Raw genomic sequence first — 23406 nt, 5'->3', positions numbered from 1 at the left:
GAGAGTCTACGTGCTTCCTCTTGCAAGTCCTCTTCCGAGGTGGCTCCTCAGAAGGATATTCTGGGGAGGCCTCGGAAGACAGGGGTTCGCCCAATGGGGGATCCTGAGGTTCTGGGTCTCTGCTGTCCTGTGGAGTGGGTAGTGCCGAGAGAGTGGCCAGTGCCTTAGGGGAAGAGTGGTAGTAGCCTTCTGTGGTGCTGTATGGGTAGACAACACACTCCTCATCAGCTCAAAGGCAAATCCCACTGGCTCCAAAGACTCTCGCGGCTCCGAGGAGACAGAGGAAGGCACCGAAACCAGTGAGATCAGACATGAGGCCGATGTTGGAGCCGAGCTAACCCGGGCCAATGCTCCGAGGGATGGGCTAGACACCGAAGATCGGGGCTGAAAATCCAGACGGCGCCGAGAGTGTCGGAGCAGAAGTCGGCTCCATGAACACCGAAGTGGGGTCTCTGAATCAACGGGTCTACAGTAAGTGGTAGCAAGCACTCTGGCTACGAAGGTCCAGCTTGGCTTGGAGGAGGAACAACAGTGGGTACAATCAGTACAGTAGGCTTCAAGACCAAATGGGTAGGAGCAGAGAATTTAGTTAGCGCTGGCGACTTCAAGAGTCTGCGCACCACCCATTCCATGCCATCATCAGATAAGCTCCTGGTAGACCTGGGGGATAGGGATGGAGAGCAAGACCTATACAGAATGGGAGATTTCAATGTCGGAGTTACCGGCAAAATATCCATGGACCGGCTCCGAGAAGAGGTATCTTGTGGCTCAGAGGACTTTGGAACTGAAGAACCAGGCTTGTCAATTAGTATGACCTCCAACGGCTCTGAGGACTGTGGAGCCGAGGAGGTAGTGGCCATAGAGAGTTTTGGTAGCTTCACTGGCAGCTCCGACTGAGCCGATGTTGCAGGTGATTGTCTCTTCTGGGATTTTTCCTTTTTGGAAGAAGGAGATAAGAAGAGGAAGAAGAAATATGAAGAGCTTCCTCAAAAGTTGGTCTTAAGAGCCCTTTAAGAATCAATTTGTTTCTCCTTTCTTGAAGAACCCTTGCACTGAAAGAGTGACAAAAAGTAGAATTTTCTTGTAGATGAATTGCACCAAGACAATAAACACATATGACATGTCCATCTGTGATGTTCATTTTTTGTGAACACTTCTGGCATTTTTTAAAGCCCAAAGGCTTATGTTCCCTTTCTTTTGGGTCTTTAGACATAATAAAGATAAAACCACATAAAAACAAAAAAAAAAGTTTTAACTATGGAACTTTTAAAACTAAACTGAGTAATAACTACGGGAAACACGAAGGAGACAGACAACCAGGGAGAAAAATAGGGCCTCTAACTCAAATGGCCCTATTTCCCAGACAAAACAACAAACTAACTATAAGCCCTCTAACTTAAACGAGCTACTAATAAACTAGGACAGACAGAAACAACAACCACTGCAAGGGATACAGATAGGCCTACAAGGTGACGGCCAAAAGCTACGCCAAAGGGAATAAAAAGTACAATTGTGTACACTTACCATAAATGTAGATGTTCGAGTGTATTCACGGGTTGCAGTCATCACATTTGGGTTATCTGTTTGCAGTAGCCCTCAGTCGGCCTGATTATCAAAGTCTTGAGTCCTGCGTCAGTTGCTGTCTCATCTTCCATGATGTCAGGTAGTCAGAGGTATAAAGCATGCAGCCACCGCCATTACATCAGTTTTTCTTGCCCCAGATGTCAGGTGGCCCCATAATGGGAAGCAGTTATATACAAGGTTACACCTCCAACAAAAAAGATAGTCCAACACAACTGTAGCAAAACACAAGAACACCACTTCACCTGGATGTTAACAAAGGAAGCCAGCTGCGTAGATCAATAAATCCAATAAAAGTTTATTAATGTGACTGAACAATTGGTCAAGCGCTTTCACTCGTCATATACGAGCTTCATCAGAACATATTGCACTTTCAAGTGTATCTTTTTAAATGTAAAATGGCGCCAAAATCTTCTTAAAGTACAGTTTTGTACCTACCATAAATGTAGATGTTCGAGGATCCACATTGCTGCAGTCCTTACTATTGGGTAGTCCGCTGTCCAGTCGGCCCGAATACCAGAGTATATGGCTGACGTCGGTCAGGGCGCATTAGACTGACGTCAGTACGTCAGGGTACTAATGCGCATGACCGACGTCATATCCTCAGTCTTTTCTTGCCCCAGATGTCAGAAGACCCTAAAAAGACAAGGCCCAAAATACCTGCACCAAAAATATGTACAATATATACAAAATATACAAAAATATAAACATATAACCTCACCTACACAACCACCCCTAAACACAGAGGGAAGGAGGGAGGTAAATTGGACTGCAGCAATGTGGATCCTCGAACATCTACATTTATGGTAGGTACAAAACTGTACTATGTTCTTCGTTCCACATTGCTGCAGTCCTTACTATTGGGTAGAATCCCAAAGCAGAGGTAAGGGAGGCTGGCAAATCATAAAGAAGCAGGAGCTGACAACATGCCTTGCAAAATAGCTGTGGCAAAACCAGCCCTAGACTTAGAGTAGAGAGGAAGGTGATAATGCTTAGAGAAAGTATGCACTGAACTCCATGTAGCTGCCTCCAAAATATCCTTAGTTGCCACCCGCCTTAGAAATGCTGTTGAAGTGGCAGTAGCCCTAGTGGAATGAGGCCTAATCCCAGCTGGAATCTCCTTGCCATGATGGGAATAACAAAATGAAATGCAAAACCCAATCCACTTAGAAATAGTTTGCTTAGACACAGGCTTGCCCTGAGAACTCAAAGCAAAAGAAACAAACAACTGCTGAGACTGCCTGAAGTCCTTAGTCCTGCTTAAATAATAGCACTGCCTATGAACATCTAAAGTGTGCAAAATCTTTTCCCCTTTATTTTGGGGATCTGCATAGAAAGTGGGCAAATGAATAGTTTGGTTTAAAGCCACACTAGAAACCACCTTAGGCATAAAGGAAGGATTAATGCGTAAAGATACCCTATCCTTATGAAAAATCAGAAAGGGCTCTACTGCCATAAGGGCCTGCAACTCAGAAACCCTTCTTGCAGAAGTAATAGCCAACAAAAAAGCAGTCTTCCATGACAAATATTTCAAATCAGCAGTACCGCAGGCTCAAAGGTTGTAGAGTAAGTTTTTCCAACACAAAATTGAGATCCCAAGCAGGAGTAGGAGCTCACGTGGGGTCTTATATTCTTTGCCCCTCTGAGAAACTGCTTGAACAAAGGATGAAAACAATGGTGGGTCACAATCATAGTGAGCTGAAATTGCTGCAGCATGAATCTTAATGGAAGAGAAGGACAAACCTTTGTCCAATAACTCAGTAAGATATTGAAGAGCCACACTCAAATTAGGCTCAGAAATATCCAAATTCCTTGCTGCACTCCAAAATAAAAATCTCTTCCATTTTTCTGCGTACACTTTCCTTGTACTAGGTCTTCTAGCTTCCATAATCACATTTAAAACTTGTTGAGGAAGTTGAGACCGGCTGTCTCTCAAAACAGAATATGCCATGCTGTTAGATGAAGAGAGCGAAGCTTGACATTGAGCAGGTGGCCTTCTCTCTGAGACAACAGGTGCGGAATCAAGGGTAAAGGCCATGGAGGCTTCTTTACTAGACTCCTCAGTAATGGGTACCAGTGCTGCGAGGCCAATCTGGAGCTATTAAAATCATCCTTGGCTTGTCTTGTCTGACCTTTAGAAGCACCTTTGGAAGAAGAGGAAGAGGTGGAAATGCATACACATGAAGATTTTCCCAACTGAAAGAGAGCATCCACTTTCCAAGCTGTGTGATGTAACCTCTTTGTGCAAAACTTTGGCAGCTGGTGGTTTAGTGGAGAAGCGAACAGATCTATGTCTGGAGTTCCCCAGGACACTGTCAACCTTTGAAATACATGAAGATCCAGTTTCCACTCGTGGGGATCCATGATTTGTCTGCTTAACACATCTGCTAAGGAGTTCTGTGCTCGGCAGAAACCTTGCCTGAAGAGTTAGTTGCAAGCTGGCGCAGTCTCCCATAAAATCATTGCTTGCCTGCACAATGGGTAAGAATGTGTTCCCCTTGTTTGTTGATGTACCACATGACAGTTGTGTTGTCTGTTAGAATCAACACCTGCCCTGGAAGAAGTAACTCCTTGAAAGCCATTAATGCAAACTGGACTGCTAACATCTCCTTCATGTTGATATGTAGATGCTGTAGTCTGGCAGGCCACTTGTCTTGTATCCACTTTCCATTTAGATGAGCTCCCCAAGCAATGTCCGAGGCATCTGTCGTTAAAATCTGACTCGCCTCTGGCGGGTCACAGAGAGTCCCTTGTTTAGGTGACATTCCTGAGCCCACCACAAAAATTCTTTTTGAAGGCAAGGTATTATTTGAATGACAGTGTCCAAATCCTGGCAGTGCTGTGTCCATACATTTTTGAGATACCATTGTAGCTTCCTCATATGCAGTTTGGCATTGGGAAGCACCAGAATACAAGATGCCATGAACCCTAATGCTTGAAGGACTGTCCTTGCAGTCAGCGCGGACTGATGAGATAGTTGATGGAAGTAATGTGACAGACTCTTTTGTTTGTCCGGGGTTAAAAAGGCCATCCGGGCTGCTGTATTCAGTCTCACACCCAGAAAGCACATGTCTTGAGAGGGTACTAGACTGGACTTTATTTCGTTCACAGAATACCCTAGGCATCTTAGCACTGCTATAACATATTCCAGATGCTGTAGAAGGTCTTCCTTTTCTTGAGCCAGAATCAGGCAGTCGTCCAAGTAAGGATAGATTTGAATTCCTTGTAGCCTGAAGTAAGCTATCACTGGAGCCAGAACCTTTGTGAATACTCTGGGCAGTAGATAAGCCAAAGGGCAATGCAGAGAACTGATAATGAGAATGCCCAGCTCGAAACGCAGATACTTCCTGCAACTTAGCCTTATAGGCACATGAAGATAAGCCTCCTTGAGATCTAAAGTTACCATCCAGTGATCTTTGCCCAGCAGAGGTAAAAGCTGTTGTAACGTCAACATCTTGAACTTTGGAATGTCCAGATAAGTGTTGAGGAGAGATAAATCCAAAATTGGTCTCCACGTGTTCCCCTTCTTTGGTACTAGGAACAGGCGAGAATAAAATCCTAGGCCCCTTTCTGATACAGGGACTGGCTGAATGGCCCCATCTGGAGTAACTGAGAGATTTGCTTGTGAGCCTCTTTTCTTTGTGGAGGAGGAGCGTCTGGCATGCCTTTGAAAGGGGGCAATGTATGGAAATAAAACCTGTAACCGTGGTGAATGATATCCAACACCCATCTGTCTTGAGTAATTAAATCCCAATTTTCTTTGAAAAGAGACAGTCTTCCTCCCAAAGGAGCTGCCAGGCGAGAATCTTCTGGCAGCTGAAAAGGCAGGTCATTGGGTCTGTTTACGAAAGGACTGACCCTGCCCTCACCAGGCGTCTGAGCAGGTGAACTCCTGTTCTAGGCCTAAAAGAACCTTGAGCTCTGCCCCTACCACGTCTAGACCTACCCCTAGACTGGGAGTCATAAGCAGGATATGTCCACCCCTTAGCAGGCCAATTTCTACTAAACTTGGTGGCTGCACCTGCAAAAATCTTTAACAGTTTGCATAGACTTAGCTTTGTCCTCCATTTTCTTTAAAACTGCTTCCACAGGCGAACCAAACAACACATCAGACTGTAAAGGAGCATCCAAAATCCTTGTCTTAACATGCTCAGCTAAATTCTGATCCCTCAACCAGGCATGCCTGCGAAGAACAGAACTAGTAGCAGCCACCCTCGAAGAGGCCTGTACAGCATCAAAACCACATTGCAAAGAATGCTTACCTACTTGTTCAGACACATGAACTAAATCCAGCAACTCTTTACACTCAATACCTTCCGCTAAAGCATCCACCTTAGATTTCAATTGTGAAAGGAGATAATTTTGATATTTTAGCATGTGAAACTGACAATTCAAGTCTCTCATGGCTAGAGTGGAAGAAGTATACACTTTCTTTCCCCACCTATCCAAAGCCCTTGCCTCTTTATCAGTGGGAACAGGATTTCTAACCACAGAGGCCTTAACACCTTTAGGCCCCTGAGAAACAGTTTCTGGATCCGCCCTAGGACTCTTAAACAAATACTTATGAGCTTTGGGCACCCTATAGTACCTATCAGGTTTAACAGGAGCAGGAGGCAAAGAGCCAGGGTTCAGGAAGCCTCTGCAAAAACATCTTCCACCACATTCAACACAGGAGGTATAGCTAAGGGCCTATGTTGGGGTAAAATAAGAATTCCCTAAGCCTTTTCCTGGAATCAGAGTAATCTTGGCCTTCCCATTTAAAGTGTTCTCTCATGGAATGCAGAGTCTCTGAAAATGAGAAATCCTCAGGAGGAGAAGCTGTAGGAGTGGAATCATCCACATCAGAATCAGAATAATGTGGAAACTCCTGCAAATCTTCCATGAGAAGACTCTGAAGCCTCTGAATACTGTTCCAAACACTCAAACTCAGGTTCCACCCTAGGCCTCTTATCAGGAGGGGGCATAGAACCTCTAATCATAGTAATCAAATCTTCTGCCATTTTAAGCATATGTTTCTTAGGCACAGAACCTGAAGTGCTAGGAGAAGCCCCCACTGAAGCTAAACTTGGCCTACCTCTCAAAGAAGTTTTGGCAACAGAAGGAGAGGCTCTAACTACCTTGGGAAGAGAGGGAAGAACAGTTACCTGAGAAGCCCCTCAGCCTGGCCTACCTCCTGAGAAGGCACATCCTGTAACAGTAAAGTCTCTGCCTGAGACTCCAAAGAAACTCCTGGCAAAACCTCTGGCTCCACTGAGCCTTCTAAAGAACCGGCGTCCGGGACTGCGGTTCATCAACCCCAGGCAGCTGTTTTGTCCTTGCGCTTCTTGGGCCGCGAGCGTCGGAGCATCCGGCGGCATTTTATAATTACAGCTTCCCAAACACTAACCTGGCACAGTCTAACCTCCTCTTAATAGTGCGTTTGTTAAACCTAGCACAAGAGCGGCATCAACAACGTCATGCTCAGGCCTAAACAAGGTATACACAAGGTATGGTAATCCCTATGAGGTATCTGTTTCCCACAAGAAATACAGTTATTCACTTTTTCTGACATCCGGTTAAATACTGAGGCAAGAAAAACCAAAATGTTCCCCAGCGGGTACTTAGCCAACTCTGATTCGGTCTGAAACTCCGGTTTTGGAAATATTTCAGAACGCCAACCTGCACTCGCAAAACTGCTTCTGCATCGGACCATGCGGCAAAAAAGACTGAGGATATGGCGTCGGTCATGCGCATTAGTACCCTGACGTACCCGCGTGAGTCTAATGCGCCCTGACCGGCGTCAGCCCTCTCTGGTATTCGGGCCGACTGGACAGCGGACTACCCAATAGTAAGGACTGCAGCAATGTGGAACGAAGAACATCCTTAAAGTTGTATATACATAATGTATAAAATATAAAATATATATATATAAAATTAATACATATTAAAATTCTTTGCTGATGTGATGTATAATTGCATAAACTGTTAAAACATTTAATTTTTCAACATTAGTACAGGTTTAACAGAAATATAATCATTAATGCCTGGTGGAAACATAGCATCTGAATACAATTGCCACCAATATTCTCTGTATGCTAGCAGATTCTTAATATTACCACCTCTTGGGTCTACCTTGATAATGTCCAAAATTGCAAACTTAAAGTAATGTTCATTACCATACTTATTAATATGTCTATATAAAGCATTCTTGGTGTCATTGGTTCTAATGCTATACCCGTGGGCATAAATTCTCTTCTTAAACTGTCTTTGAGTTCTCCCTATGTAATATGCTGGACAGCACATGCATTTTGCCATGTATATTAACATGCTGGTGTTACAATTTCCTTTCTTAAATTTAACAATAGTTTTGTTAACATTATTTAAAATGATGCATGTGTCTTCCAAGATGTCCTTACATTGTTTGCATGCTCCACACTTTGTGGTGTGTGCATCTTCCCTTTGATAGATCTTATTACCACATTCTAAAAGATTCTTTAAATTTCTACCCATTTTGTATACAAATCTGGGTTTATTCCCAAGGATACTTGTTAATTCAGGTTCACTAAAAAATATATGCCAATTCCTGTCCATAATTGTCTTTACTGCCTGTGAATGTGGCCCATATTCAACAACACATGCTCTTTTATAGTTCTGAGTGTTTTTGACTTCACTTAAATTCTGCTCATGTGAGTCTGTCTTCTTCATGATGTCATCATTCCTTGTATGCTTACTATTTAACCCAAAAATAGGTGTATATTTATTTCCCCATTCTCCAATGACATATTCCTTGATATTTGACATACTTTAGACTTTTATCTAAAGGTATGAAATTTATTCCAACGACTAGGTTCAACATTGTGGACAGTGTTAGTGAGTTAAAACAATATGCTAGGAAGTTGAATTTAGCTATACTATTTGGCAACAGTGAGACCAACACAGATCAACATTTTACACTAAAGAAGAAAAGTTGTTTCATACCGCCTAATAACCTGATGGTTCAAGGGTATGAAAAGAAGGTTTCCCGAGAATTATATAAATACCAGAATAAAGCTATAGGCAAAAATGTTACAAATAATCTTACTAAAGATGAAATACTGCTACTAAAAGAACTGCGTAACAACAGTAGTGTACGTATTATGAAACCTGATAAGGGCGGGGGAGTTGTTTTATTTGACAACTCAGTGTACAGTTCAACAATACATGATATCCTACATAATACAGGGAATTATGAGGAAGTCTCTATTAATGAAGTGCACACAGCATACAGGAGAATTGACATGTATTTAGAAGACTTCCTTTTGGAGCAAAGAATTACTGATGAGTTACATCAATATTTGTCCATTGACCATCCTTATATGGCTACCATTGTAGGTATTCCAAAGGTACACAAAGACCCTTTGAATCCCCCGTTTCGCCCTATCGTTTCAGGTAGTAGGTCCAAAACCTATCCCCTAGGGGTAGCGATTGACACATACTTGAAACCAGTATATTCTGGAATTAAACATTTAGTAAAAGATTCCTGGGAATTTCTAAAAAACTTTCCTGTTAACATTGACTGTCAGAATTTAGTGTTTTCATCAATAGATGTGGTGGACCTGTTTTCGTGTATTCCGCACGACGATGGAATTACAGCTTTTACTAATAGTATGGCAAAACACACCAAATTGACGTGGGACAAAATAAGACTACTAGCAGAGATGATGAGTATAGTATTAGACCACAATTACATCTTTTTTGAGGGGGAGATGTTCAGGCAGACCAACGGAGTAGCCATGGGGGCAGCTTGTGCCCCCATATATGCAAATCTAGTGCTACTCGACTGGGAGGAAACCTACATCTTCAACAGTAAGTACCAGGACAGGATAATATACTATTCCCGTTACCTAGATGATATTTATATCTTATGGAACAGTGACCAAGATTCATTTAAAGATTTTGTTCAGTACCTTAATGGTAGTAGTAAATATTTAAAATTCACCTCTGAACACAACCATTATGGTGTGGCATACCTAGACACATTAGTATCAATGAATGGGACAAAATTTAAATCAAGGATACATAGAAAGGCCACGTATACCAATTCCTATCTAGACTATGGTAGCAACCATCCAAAATTGCTCAAACAAAATATATACAAAGGACAATTAGTCCGTGCACTGAGAATGACATCGGAATATGAGGATATGATTGAAGAGGTGGAATACATCACTATGCTATTTCGAGAAAGAGGGTATGATGAGAAAATGATGTCAAATATCAAGGAATATGTCATTGGAGAATGGGGAAATAAATATACACCTATTTTTGGGTTAAATAGTAAGCATACAAGGAATGATGACATCATGAAGAAGACAGACTCACATGAGCAGAATTTAAGTGAAGTCAAAAACACTCAGAACTATAAAAGAGCATGTGTTGTTGAATATGGGCCACATTCACAGGCAGTAAAGTCAATTATGGACAGGAATTGGCATATATTTTTTAGTGAACCTGAATTAACAAGTATCCTTGGGAATAAACCCAGATTTGTATACAAAATGGGTAGAAATTTAAAGAATCTTTTAGAATGTGGTAATAAGATCTATCAAAGGGAAGATGCACACACCACGAAGTGTGGAGCATGTAAACAATGTAAGGACATCTTGGAAGACACATGCATTATTTTAAATAATGTTAACAAAACTATTGTTAAATTTAAGAAAGGAAATTGTAACACCAGCATGTTAATATACATGGCTAAATGCATGTGCTGTCCAGCATATTACATAGGGAGAACTCAAAGACAGTTTAAGAAGAGAATATATGCCCACGGGTATAGCATTAGAACCAATGACACCAAGAATGCTTTATATAGACATATTAATAAGTATGGTAATGAACATTACTTTAAGTTTGCAATTTTGGACATTATCAAGGTAGACCCAAGAGGTGGTAATATTAAGAATCTGCTAGCATACAGAGAATATTGGTGGCAATTGTATTCAGATGCTATGTTTCCACCAGGCATTAATGATTATATTTCTGTTAAACCTGTACTAATGTTGAAAAATTAAATGTTTTAACAGTTTATGCAATTATACATCACATCAGCAAAGAATTTTAATATGTATTAATTTTATATATATATATTTTATATTTTATACATTATGTATATACAACTTTAAGGTTAAGAAGATTTTGGCGCCATTTTACATTTAAAAAGATACACTTGAAAGTGCAATATGTTCTGATGAAGCTCGTATATGACGAGTGAAAGCGCTTGACCAATTGTTCAGTCACATTAATAAACTTTTATTGGATTTATTGATCTACGCAGCTGGCTTCCTTTGTTAACATCCAGGTGAAGTGGTGTTCTTGTGTTTTGCTACAGTTGTGTTGGACTATCGTATTTGTTTAGCAAAACGCTTGATTCAGGTGTATCAGTGGTCCAACAAAAAAGCAAATAACAACGAAAAGCTTTAAACATAGTAAACAAGAATAGAGGTATAGTCAATAGAAGTCAGAGGGGCTGGAGGGAGGGTAATCAGGACTGCAACAGTGAATACACTTGAACATCTACATTTATGGTAAGTGTACACAACTGTACTATGTTCTTCGTGTTTCACTGTTACAGTCATCACATTTGGGTAGATTCCCAAAGCTAAGGATGGGAGGAGGTAATTAGATAGCATCAGGACCAGCTATAAGGCCCTGCAAGACTTTAGTGGCAAAGCCACTCTGGATTTAGAAAAAATTGGCAAGTGGTAATGCTTGGTGAAGGTATGTACAGAACTCCAGGTAGCAGCTTCTAGGATGTCCCTGGTAGGGACACCTCTGAGAAAGGCTGTTGAGGTAGATGCAGCCCTGGTTGAATGTGGTCTTATCCCCTGTGGGGTAGGTTTTCCATGGGGCTTATAGCAGAAATGAATGCAATGGCCTATCCACTTAGAAATGGTTTGCTTTGAAATGGCCTTCCCTTCTGCCCCTGCAACAAATGCAACCAGCAGCTGTTCAGATTTCCTGAGAGGCTTAGTCCTGTCCAAGTAAAACCTAAGATGTCTGTGCACATCTTGTACTATTCGTTCCCCTTTGTCCTGTGGATTAGAAAAGAAGGTTGGAAGGACACCCTTTCAGCATGAAAGATGATGAAAGGCTCCACTGGCATGAGGGCCTTTAATTCAGACACCCTTCTTGTCGGAGTGATGGCTAGAAGGAAGGCTGTTTTCCAAGAAAGGAATTTCAACTTTGCATTTGCAGCTGGCTCAAAGGGAGGAAGAGTGCGCTTTTCCAATACAAAGTTAAGGGCCCAGGGAGGAGTAGTGGCTCTCCTGGGTGGTCTTACGTTTTTGGCCCCTCTGAGGAATTGCTTCAGCAAGTGGATGAGAGAAGAGGGGTGGTTCTGTATTGCAATGAGCTGAAATGGCTGAGGCATGAATTTTGATGGAGGAAAATGAAAGGCCCTTGTGAAGCATCTCAGTTAAGTATTGAAGAATATGGGGTAAATCGGGTGCTGCTGTGTCCATCCCCCGAGTTTGGCTCCAGGAACAGAATATCTTCTATTTTTCAGCATAGGACTTTCTAGTGCTAGGCCTCCTTGCCTCCAGAATGACATCCATCACTTGCTTACTGAGGGATGGTAACGGAGAGATCAGGTTATTAGCTAGGCTGCCAGGTTCAGGGTTTGAAGCTGTGGGTGCAGAATCTGGTCTTCCTGCTGGGACAGCAGGGCAGGGGTCTTCGGCAGGTGCCATGGTGCCAGCAGTTACACACTGAGCAAGGGAGGGTACCAGCGTTGGCATGGCCAGTCTGGTGCAATCAGTATTGTCCTTGGTTTGTCCTGTTTGATCTTTAGTAGTACCTTGGAGAGGAGAGGCAGAGGGGAAAAGGCATAAACCGATAGATTTTTCCAGGTGAAGGACAGGGCAACCCCTTTCCAAGCTTGTTTGTGGGGAGTCCTTGTGCAGAATTTGTCCAACTGGTAGTTCTGGGGTGAGGCAAACAGGTCTATCTCTGGGCGCCCCCATTTGTTTCTCAACATGTTTAATATCTTTGGTTCCAGTTTCCACTCGTGTGGGTCCGTGAGATTTCTGCTTAGGTCATCTGCCACTGTATTTAGCTTTCCTGGCAGGAATTGAGCCTGTAGTTGCACTTGGTAGCTCAAGGCTGTGTTCCACACAGCCATGGCTAGTCTGCAGAGAGGTTATGAGTGGGTTCTCCCCTGCTTGTTTATGTACCACATAACAGTGGTGTTGTCCGTCTTTACCAGTAATTGTCCTGAAAGAATGTGGTCCTTGAAGGCTGTCAGAGCATTCTGTACAGCTAACATTTCTTTTTGATTGATATGCAGATGCATTTGATTTGGGTTCCATTTGCCCTGAATGCAGTACCCTGCCAAGTGAGCCCCCCCCCCCCCCCATGCATAGCCTGATGCGTCTGTTGTTAGGGTTTGGGCAGCAGGGGGTAGAGTGAATGGCAGTCCCTTGTTTTGGTGGCAGGCCTCTGCCCACCAAAGGAACTCTATTTGTAGACATGGTATGATAGGAATAATTGATTCTAGATCCTGAGAATGTTGACACCATAGGCTTTTTAGATACCATTGTAGTTTCCTCATATGCAGTCTTGCATATGGAATTAGTAAAATGCAAGAGGCCATGAACCCCAGGAGTTGTAGTATTTTCATTGCAGATAGCTGGGACTTTGCGGCCAGTAGTTTGAAGTAGACTGTCAAATGAACTTGTTTCTCTGGCGTGAGGTAGGCCATCTGGGAAGTTGTATTCAAGCTTGCTCCCAGGAATACAATTTGTTGACATTGTACAAGATGTGATTTCTTTTCGTTTATACTGTACCCCAGAGATGTTAGCAATTTCTTTACAAATGCCAGATGATTTAATAGTATGTCCTGGCTTTCCAGGTATGGGTATATTTGAATATTTATTTGCCTGCAAAATGCAATGACTGGAGCTAGGCACTTTGTGAATACCCTGGGCGTAGTAGATAAGCCAAAGGGCAGTGCAGAGAACTGATAGTGCATGTAGCCTGCTCTGAAGCATAGGTATACTTCTGCAAGATTCCCTTATTGGGATGTGCAGGTAGGCTTCCTTTAAATCCAGTGTTGCCAACCAGGCATCTTTGCCTAGCATTGGAAGCAGCTGATGAAGAGCTAGTATCTTGAATTTTGTGATTACCAAAAATGTGTTTAAGATAGACAAGTCCAAGATAGGACGCCAGAAATTGTCTTTTCTGGGTACCAGGAAAAGTCTTGAATAAAAACCTTGCTCCCATTCTTCTTCTGGGACAGGTTGAATAGCCCTGATGCTTAAAAGAGAGAGAACTTGCTTTTGAGCCTCTGCCCACTGATTTGGGGGTAGGTCTGGCCAACCGTTTGGGGATGGTAAGGAGAGGAAGTGGAATCTGTATCCTTGGGAAACAATATTTAAAACCCATTTGTCCTGGGTAATGAGTTTACAATTTTTTGCATGCAGGGCAGTCTTTCTCCCTAAAGGAACAGTCAGTTGAGCAGGGCTTGGGAGGTTTAAAGTTGTCATTGAGACAGTTTACCATAGGGGGGAGCCTTACTATGCCCTGCTTTGGAAGTGGGAGCCCCCCCACTGCTTAGGCCTGTGAGTACCTTGGGACTGAAGCCTGGGTGTTCTGCTAGTTCTGGGTTTGGACTGAGAAGGCCTGAAAGAGGCAGGAAAGGACCAATTCTTAGAGGGCCAATGCCTACTAAATCTGGGAGCTTGTACTTGCAGGAAATTTTTAACAGCTTGCACAGATTTAGCTTTTTCCTCCATCTTTTTAAATACTTCTTCTGCTTTGTTGCCAAACAGGTGGTCTTGGTTTAAGGGAGCATCCAGTAATTTAGCTTTAACATGATCTGGCAAAGATTGCTCCTTAAGCCAAGCATCCCTTCTAAGTACAGACCCAGTGACAGCAGCCTTGCAAGATGCCGCTAATGAATCAAAACCACATTGCAAAGTATGTTTTCCAACTTGTTCAGCAGAATGCATTGAATCCTGTAAATCTTTATTTTCAGCACAGTCAGGAATCAACATAATTTTCTATTTAAGCAATCCAATAATATGCTGCTGATACTTTAACATATGAAACTGGCAGTTTAAGGCCCTAATGGCCAAGGTTGCAGAAGTGTATACCTTCTTACCCCATCTATACAGCGCCCTGGAATCTCTACCAGAGGGGGTAGGATTTTTGGCAGTAGTAGCCTTAATGCCCTTGGGTCCCTGCGAAATGGTTTCAGGATCCGCAGTAGGATTTTTAAAGAGGAACTTGTGAGAGTCAGGCACCCTGTAATACCTATCAGGTTTTCTGGGAGCAGCAGGTAAAGAGTCAGGGGCCAGGCTAGATTCCGAGAAGGCATCAGCTACAATGTCCAGTACAGGAGGGATAGCTAAAGGCCTGTGTTGAGGCAGGAGTAAGAATTCCCTAAGCCTCTTTTTGGAGTCAGAGTAATCCTGGCTTTCCCAGCGAAAAAGCTCCCTAAGGGTATGCAAGGTTTTATTAAAAGAGAATTCCTCTGGAGGGGAAGCAGGGGGAATGGAGTCCTCTGCATCAGAATCCTCATAGGTAGATAAGGGCAAATCCTGGTCATTAGAGAAAACACAAACTTCAGAATCCTGATCAGAAGAATCAGAAGGAAAATCAGTCCTAGGTCTCTTAGAGGGGGAAGGGTGGCTTCCCCTGATTAAAGTAATAAAGTCTTCAGCCATTCTTATCATTTGTTTTTTTAGGCACAGGAGCCTGACCATGCGGTCTGGGCGTCAGTTTTCTAGGCATGGATCGAGTTTTAGGCCTTGAAGAAGAAGATGGCGATGCAAGTCAGTAGGCCTGAATACACCTTCAGAAGCTGGTGCCTGCACAGCGACTCTGGACCCATTCAAGGTAGAGACATCTGCACGTTCCACAGTCGAAGAAGCATCTCGCGGCATACCAGACTCTGAATGGGTCTCAGTAGAGGCCTGCGAATCTGAAGTACCGGGTATCAGGGGCTGCAAAAGCACCTCACTGAGTACTGGCGAACTGGCGACTAGCTTAGGAGAAGTGTCGTCGGCAGCTTTGGATCTATACGGTCTGTCTCTGTCTTTATCTTTGTGATTTTTTGGAATGTCGGTAGTTGGGTGGCTTACCGAAGCCATTTCTGGATAATTGAACCGAGTACCAAAATATTTAGATGCGAAAATGAACCGACGACTAATAGTACGAAGTTTGAATAATGCACAAAACCGACAGCAAGGTACATCATGGTCTGGGCCTAAGTAAGGAATGCAGTACGAATGAAAATCTTTATGAGGTATTTGCTTTCCACAAGAAATACAATTGTTAACTTTTACTGATATCGGTTTAGAGCAAGAAAAATGTACTTAGCTTAGTTGAAGACTTCGTATCTGAAACTCAAAAACGAAAATTTCAGGAGTTGGCCAACCAGCACTTGCGAACTGCTTCTGCTTTGGGCACCTCACGGCAAGAAAGACTGATGTAATGGCGTCGACTGTATGCTTTATACCCCTGACTACCTGATGTAATGGAAGATGAGACAGCAACTGACACAGGACCCAAGACTTTGATAATCAGGCCAACTGAGGGCTACTGCAAGCAGATAACCCAAATGTGATGACTGCAACAGTGAAACATGAAGAACATCTACAACTATTTAACTATAATGCAATAAAAGGCACAATGATTTAAATATGATTGAAAACTAAGCTATATATTATAAAATAGAACAGTATTACAGGAAATATAAGAAAAATTTGTTACAACTTAGCCACGGCCAAGATGAGCACATCCAACCTTGTAAAGCGGCAAACGAGATCTGGAGAATTACACCACTGCATTGTGGGATACCTACTTGCCAAGAGCCAAGTTTGAGACTTTCAGCTATGTATTCGGCTGAATTGGAGCAGAGAATTGGTTCCGAACCCATCATTGTAAGAACGAAGGCGAGATAGGACAACATAACATCCCATGTTAACCTCTGAAAGTACACATCAATAATGAGTTTCAGCTGGGGCTAACAAGTCTACAAAGGTTAGTGGCTGCAGGCATTTAAACACATTTCTTGGAAGCTTAAGCCAGAGCCAAACCAAAACAAGAGCCTTTGTTACACTTCTCAAATTTTTTGCAGCAGAAACACACAAGGCTAGCGGGATGAACAAGTGAAGCTGTCCATGTGGTGAGGCAGGGCAGTGACAGCCAACCTACACAGATGCAAAGGAGTGAGATGAAATGTAAAACTGAAGTGTCACAACCTGAAATACCCTTCAGCTTTCCTCTGATATCACTGATTCTCATCAGCATGACCAGTTAAAAATACACATAGCAGAACTGCCAGGATGAGATAAATCACAACAGTTTATCAAAGTGTGCTCTACAGCAACAAATAAAACAGCACCTTCTTCGTGAGCTGTACATGGCCTCAAATCCAGCTGCAAGGTAAAGCGCACAGTCAAAGTCAGCTTTGTGAGCATGACAGTCAGACAATATGCCTGAAAATTTAAAAGCCAACTACTTAGCCAAAACAGGATGCAGTGCAGAACAACAAAACAGCTTTTAAGTTGCTACTGGGTTGCATTATGAAGAACACTGAATACAACATTTCAGAACGTTTGACACAGAGCACAAGTCTTACCAGTATGGCTTTCCCTCTTTCAGAAACTCTGTCTGCTCTTCTGTGGTTGCAACTGCCTTCAGCTCCTTTACAGTTACTTTTGACAGGCCATTATCTGTGCACATTTCTCCCAGAAGAACCTGCCCCAAAAAATGGCAATATCTATGAGATAAATCAGTATTGCACAACTTCTTTACCAAAACAAAAAAATGTCAAACTTATTAACACACTGATAACCCAAGCTAAAAATAACAGCAAGAAGAAAGCATAACAGATGAAGGACGATTTCTAGACTCCCAAACCAAGGTCACATTAAAAGCTATAAAGTTGCTTCTTTATGTTAAGGAAATAATTTTAGTACACAAATATCACACTGCAGCATGCCAATGTCTAGCACGACCCTTAAAGGACTGCTAAAACAGACGTTATGTACTTACCATAATGCTGGATTCTTCATTATCCCTATTCGATCCACTTGAACTAGTGGGAAATTTGACAAAAGACAGACCCAGTTCAGCACACAGACTTCACTCCCAAGTGTACAATCTCCTTCCCTACTCACACAGTGCACATGTCCCCTCTGATTCATCAGACATCAGCCAGAGCTTGCCACATACACCCAGAACACAATGTCTACTTCTAAGGAATTAGGAAATGAGAGAGAAAATGGCTTCAGGTTAGGTCTGCTAGGTTTGAATGACACCAACAAGGGACATGAGAATTTAGCAGGTGGTGGAGAGTGGGTTCTTGATGTAGACATGCTAGGGATAATGAAGATCCAGTGTTATGGCATCTTACATTACCCCATCCAGCTACTCTGACTGATGGGACAGAATCCCCAGCTACCAAATTTCCTGGATGAAATTGTGAAAGGATGCCCTTAAGAAATAGTAGCCCCAAAGGAAGCCTTTGACCTTGGCAAAGGTATGTAATGAGGATCATGCTGATATTGTATAAATACTTTAAAGTGAAGAGTTTCTAAAGGCTGCAGAAGTTCCAATGGATCCTACAGAAAAGCTTTGGGCTTTGCCAAAAGGGTTTTGTTCTAAGACTAGTACATTAAGGTAATGCACTCTAGACAGCCACCTAGATAAGGATGCTTCGGAAATTATTTGACCCAGTGTGGAAGCTGCATAAGAAATAAACAGTTGGATGTCTTCTCTAACTGCCTTGGTGCGATGTAAATTAAAGTGGTCTATTAACATTGAATGTAAGCAAAGTAAAGTTCTGTAAGTAAACTTTTGATAACAGCAGATCACTGCTGCAGTAGTTAAAGCTACACGGGTTATATCCTAACAAAAGTATGACAACTGGCCAGCTTCAAAGGCTTAAGGTCACTGTCACCTTCCATATGACCAAACTGTTGAACATCTTGATGAAAGCAGTTTAAAGTCAGTGGTTAGGACATCAAAAGTACAGTTTTGTACCTACCATAAATGTAGATGTCCGATAGATATGCAACTGCAGTTATAACATATGGGTTGTCCTGCCTCAGGCAGCCCTCGGTCGGCCGAATTCCAAAGTCTGGGTCCGGCGTCAGCTGGTGTCGCCTCCTCTCCAACGCCACAACGGCTGGAGTATAAAGGCATCGGCCGACGCCATCTTCTTCAGTGTTTCTTGCCCCAGATGCCAGGTGCCCTCCTAGGAAGGCTAAATTTGGTGAATGGATAAACAATTCCAGACATGCACAACAGTAATAAACAGATACACCATAGGAGATACCCCCAGCTAAAAGGGACAGGGGGAATGGACCCAAAAGAAAGAAAAGAGGGGAAGGAGGGAGGGAAAATCTGACTGCAGTTGCATATCTATCGGACATCTACATTTATGGTAGGTACAAAACTGAACTATGTCCTTCAAGAATGCAACTGCAGTCATAACATATGGGTTGAATACCATAGCCAAGCTGGGGGTGGATGGAGCTAAGAAAAAGATGGTGTAGCTAAAATGCCCTGCAGGACTGCCGAAGCAAAGCCTGCTCGGGATCTGGAGTATAAAGGCAGGTTGTAGTGTTTGGTAAATGTATGCACAGAGCTCCATGTAGCAGCCTCTAGAATGTCCTTTGTAGCCACTCCTCTTAGGAAAGCTGTGGATGTGGTGATAGCTCTGGTGGAATGTGGCCTAATATTGGCTGGCACACTTTTTCCATGGTAAGAACAGCAGAATCTGATGCAGTGTCTAATCCATTTTGAAATTGTTTGCTTGGAGATTGCTTTTCCTTGTATTCCAGCAGCATAGGCCACAAACAGCTGGTCAGCTTTTCTGGTGGCCTTAGTTCTGTCCAAGTAGTAGCGTAGTTGCGTTAGGAGCAGGGGCCATAGGGGCAGAGGCCACGGTTTGGTCCGAGTTATGCTCAACAGCAACGGGTACCAGTGTTGCTTTGGCCAGTCTGGAGCTATCAAAATGCCTGTTGGTTGTTCTGCTTTGATCTTCAGGATCACCTTGGTCAACAGTGGCAGAGGAGGAAATGCATAAATTTTTAGGGAATTCCAGCTGAAGGAGAGAGCATCCGTTGTCCAGGCTAGAGCATGGTGAGTCCTGGTACAGAACTTTTCCAGGTGATGATTCGTGTGAGACGCAAAGAGATCTATGTCCGGTCGTCCCCATGTCTTTGTTATTTGTGAGAAAATGTGGGGATGCAGCATCCATTCGTGTGGATCCAAGAAATTTCTGCTTAGCTTGTCCGTCAGTACATTGTCCTTGCCTGGCACAAACTGGGATTGCAGGTGTATCTTCAGACTCAGTGCTTTTTCCCAGAGAATCATTGTTAGTCTGCAGAGGGGGTATGAATGGGTCCCTCCCTGCTTGTTTATATACCACATGACAGTGGTGTTGTCTGTCCTTATTAGTAAATGCCCTTGCTGCAGTGATTTTTCGAAACTGTCGATTGCATGTATCACTGCCAACATCTCTTTTTGGTTTATGTGCAGATGTCTTTCCTTTGGTGTCCATTGACCTTGAACGCATCTGTCCTCCATGTGCGCCCCCCCCCCATCCATGGTCTGAGGCGTCTGTTGTAATTATTTGACCTGCATGAGGTCTGTTCAAAGACATGCCTTTGTTTAATTGACTTGCTTGAGCCCACCACAAGAATTCTTTTTGCAGACATGGAATAAGTGGGATTACGTCCTCTAGGCTTTGGCTGTGTTGGGACCATAAGCTTTTCAAATACCATTGCAGCTTTCTCATATGAAGTCTTGCCAAAGGTATCAGAAGAATGCATGATGCCATGAACCCCAGGGCCTGCAGGAGTTTCCTTGTAGTCAGCTGGGAGAGCTGTGCTAGGCCTTTGAAATACTCTGGTAACTGCTGTTGTTTTTCCTCTGTGAGGTAGGCCATTTGTGTTTGTGTGTCCAGTTTGGCTCCTAGGAAAATAATCTGTTGGGATGGCAGTAGTCTTGATTTCTGAATGTTGACTGTGTATCCCAAGGCCTGTAGTAATTGCATGACATAGTCCAAGTTTTTTATTAAGGTTTGTCTGTTGTCTGCTTGTATGAGGCAGTCGTCCAGGTAGGGGTATATTTGAATTCCCTGGAGTCTGCAGTGTGCCACTACTGATGCCAGGCATTTCGTGAACACTCTGGGTGCAGTAGATAAGCCAAACGGCAATGTTGAGAATTGATAATGCTCTGTCCCTGCAAGAAATCTGAGGTATCTTCTGCAGCTTTGTCTGATTGGGACATGCAGGTATGCTTCCTTGAGGTCCAGAGTGACCAGCCAAGACCCCTTGCCCAGCATGGGAAGGAGTTGCTGTAACGTCAGCATTTTGAACTTTAGCACAATGAGAAAGGTATTTAGAGTAGACAAGTCCAGTATAGGCCTCCATTTGTTTTCCTTTCTTGGAACAAGGAACAGTCTTGAATAAAACCCCTGGCCTTGTTCCTGAGGAGGTACCTTTTCAATTGTTTTTATACTTAATAGCTTTGTAACTTGAATGAGTGCCTCTGCCCTTTGATGGTGTGGCAGGTTTGGCATGCCTTGTCTTGTAGGTAAAGTATGGAAGTGGAATCTGTAACCCTTGTCTATTAAATCCAGAATCCAGCTGTCCTTGGTTAAGATATGCCAGTTTTTTGAGAATAAGGATAATTTTCCGCCCAAGGGTGCTTCTCTCTGAGCCCTTGTAGGCGGTATGAAAGTCAAGTCATTGTGATTGTCCTTGTGGTGCAGCTGGATTGGCTGCAGCACTTCTTTGATTTGTAGGTTGCCATTGGCGGCCCTGTAGGGCCTTGGTATTGCCTCGGCCTCGCACGCCTGTTCTTTCCCCTTTGAAACTTGTCCGAGTCTGGTAAGGACCAATTCTTTGAAGGCCAGTTTCTACTGAATCTGGGTGGCTGAACCTGGAGGAAATCCTTGACTGTCTGTACTGACTTAGCTTTTTCCTCAATGGACTTCAACACATCTTGTGCATTACCGCCAAAAGCTTCTGTTTTTCCAGAGGTGCATCAAGTAACTTTACTTTGACATGGTCTGGCAGTGGCTGATCTTTTAACCAAGCATGTCTCGTATCACAGCCCCAGTCATAGCTGCCCTACATGAAGCCTCCAATGCATCATAACCACACTGAAGAAAATGATTGTTAACCTGCTGAGTGTTATGTATGTGATCCTGCAATGCCTTTCTGTCAATAGGCTCAGGAGAGGCTAACTTTTTCTGTAAATCATCCAGTAAAAAATCCTGGTACTGAAACATATGAAAAAGGCAGTTAAGTGACCTCATGGCTAGGGTGGTAGAGGTATAAACTTTTTTACCCCATCTCTCCATAGACCTGGCTTCCCTATCCGCTGGCAAAGGATTCTTGGCAGTGGAGGTAGCCACTCCCTTGGGACCCTGTGAAATAGTAAATGAAACACGTCCACGGAGGCAAGGTGAAACTGCTGTAAAAACAATACCAATGGAAACACAATAGCGTATACTCTTTTATTAGCCGCTTTCGTACAAAAACTTCTTCAGAATAATAACACTATGAAATAGTTTCTAAATCCACGGTGTGGGCCTTAAAGAGATGTTTGTGAGTGTCAGGGACTCTGTAATATCTGTCTGGCTTGACAGGAGCAGGGGGGAGAGAATCAGGGTTAGCACTGGAATCGGAGAAGACATCATCCAAAACATCCATCACAGGAGGAATAGCTAAAGGTCTGTGCTGGGGAAGCTTTAGGAAGGTACGGAGCCTTTTCCTGGAATCAGAGAATTCCTGACCCTGCCATTGGAAATGTTCCCTCATTGAGTGCAGGACTTCACCAAACGAGAAATCCTCTGGAGGAGAGGCAGAGGGAATTGATTCTTCAGCATCAGAGTCCTCATAGGCCTGGAAGGATTCTTCTTGAATATCTGAATGCTCAGAATCCCCAGAGGCCTCATCTGAAGAGAGGTTTTCAGTCTGCTCAGTTCTAGGCCTTTTCTCTGCAGGAGGCTGAGAACCTCTGTCTGGGTGAGGCTGAGACCCCCTGATAAGGGAAATAAGGTCTGCAGCAAGAGACATTATCTGTTTATCAGAGGAGGGGGCCTGAACAGCAGGTTTAGGATGGGCCTTGGCCTGGCTGGCGGCCTTAGCACGTGCAAAGGCCTTGATGGACATAGATACAGGAGGCCTAGCAGCCCCATGTGCAGGAGTGACCTTGTCCACCGGAATGGTGTCGGGTAAATCAAGAACTTCAGTTTCCGGAGGAAAATCAACAACCGGCACCGGAGAGGTCTCCGGGACTGAAGGACGAGCTAATGCTGTGTCGTCGACCTGGAGCGGTTGAATTACCACTTCCGCAGGGACCGAAGCACTAGCGGAGGGTCTAGGAGTAGTATCGGTAGAGGACGCGGGCCGAGGATGCTGGTCCCGGTCCTTCCGTTTTTTGGAAGATTGAGCTGTCGGTTGATCCGACGGCATGATATACGCAAAGGATTCGACAAAAAAGTCTTCAGCAAATTCTGCCCGGCGCCTGAGAGTGCGCTTATTAAAGCAAGCACAGGCAGCACAGGCCGAGACGTCGTGGTCTGGGCCCACGCAAGGAAGACAGTAAGAATGGAAGTCCTTATGAGGTATTTGTTTACCACAAGACAAACAATTATTAACTTTCTCAATTTGTTCTGACATCAGCTGAGGCAAGAAAAAATGTTCCCCAACGGGGTACTTAGCTTTTAGATGACTTCGGTACTGAAAACACAGGAGCTGACCGACCGGCACTAGAGAACTGCTTCTCCTTCGGGCATCGCGCGGCAAGAAAGACTGAAGAAGATGGCGTCGGCCAATG

The 23406-nt window shown here is 43.4% G+C and overlaps 1 protein-coding gene across 1 annotated transcript in view; it reads right to left on the bottom strand.

Moving 5' to 3' along the window:
* The window catches only part of LMTK2 (lemur tyrosine kinase 2), a 1522811-nt gene that overhangs the window by 802704 nt on the left and 696701 nt on the right, over positions 1-23406 (bottom strand). The window contains exon 5 of the mRNA XM_044089711.1: positions 17186-17304. Coding sequence (XP_043945646.1) covers positions 17186-17304 — 119 coding nt within the window. The remainder of the gene's footprint in view (positions 1-17185; positions 17305-23406) is intronic.

This window comes from Protopterus annectens, chromosome 12.part0 (genome assembly GCF_019279795.1).
Source record: "Protopterus annectens isolate FY-2018-M chromosome 12.part0, PAN1.0, whole genome shotgun sequence".
Lineage (NCBI taxonomy): Eukaryota > Metazoa > Chordata > Ceratodontiformes > Protopteridae > Protopterus > Protopterus annectens.
This window is presented reverse-complemented; position numbering and strand designations above follow the sequence as displayed.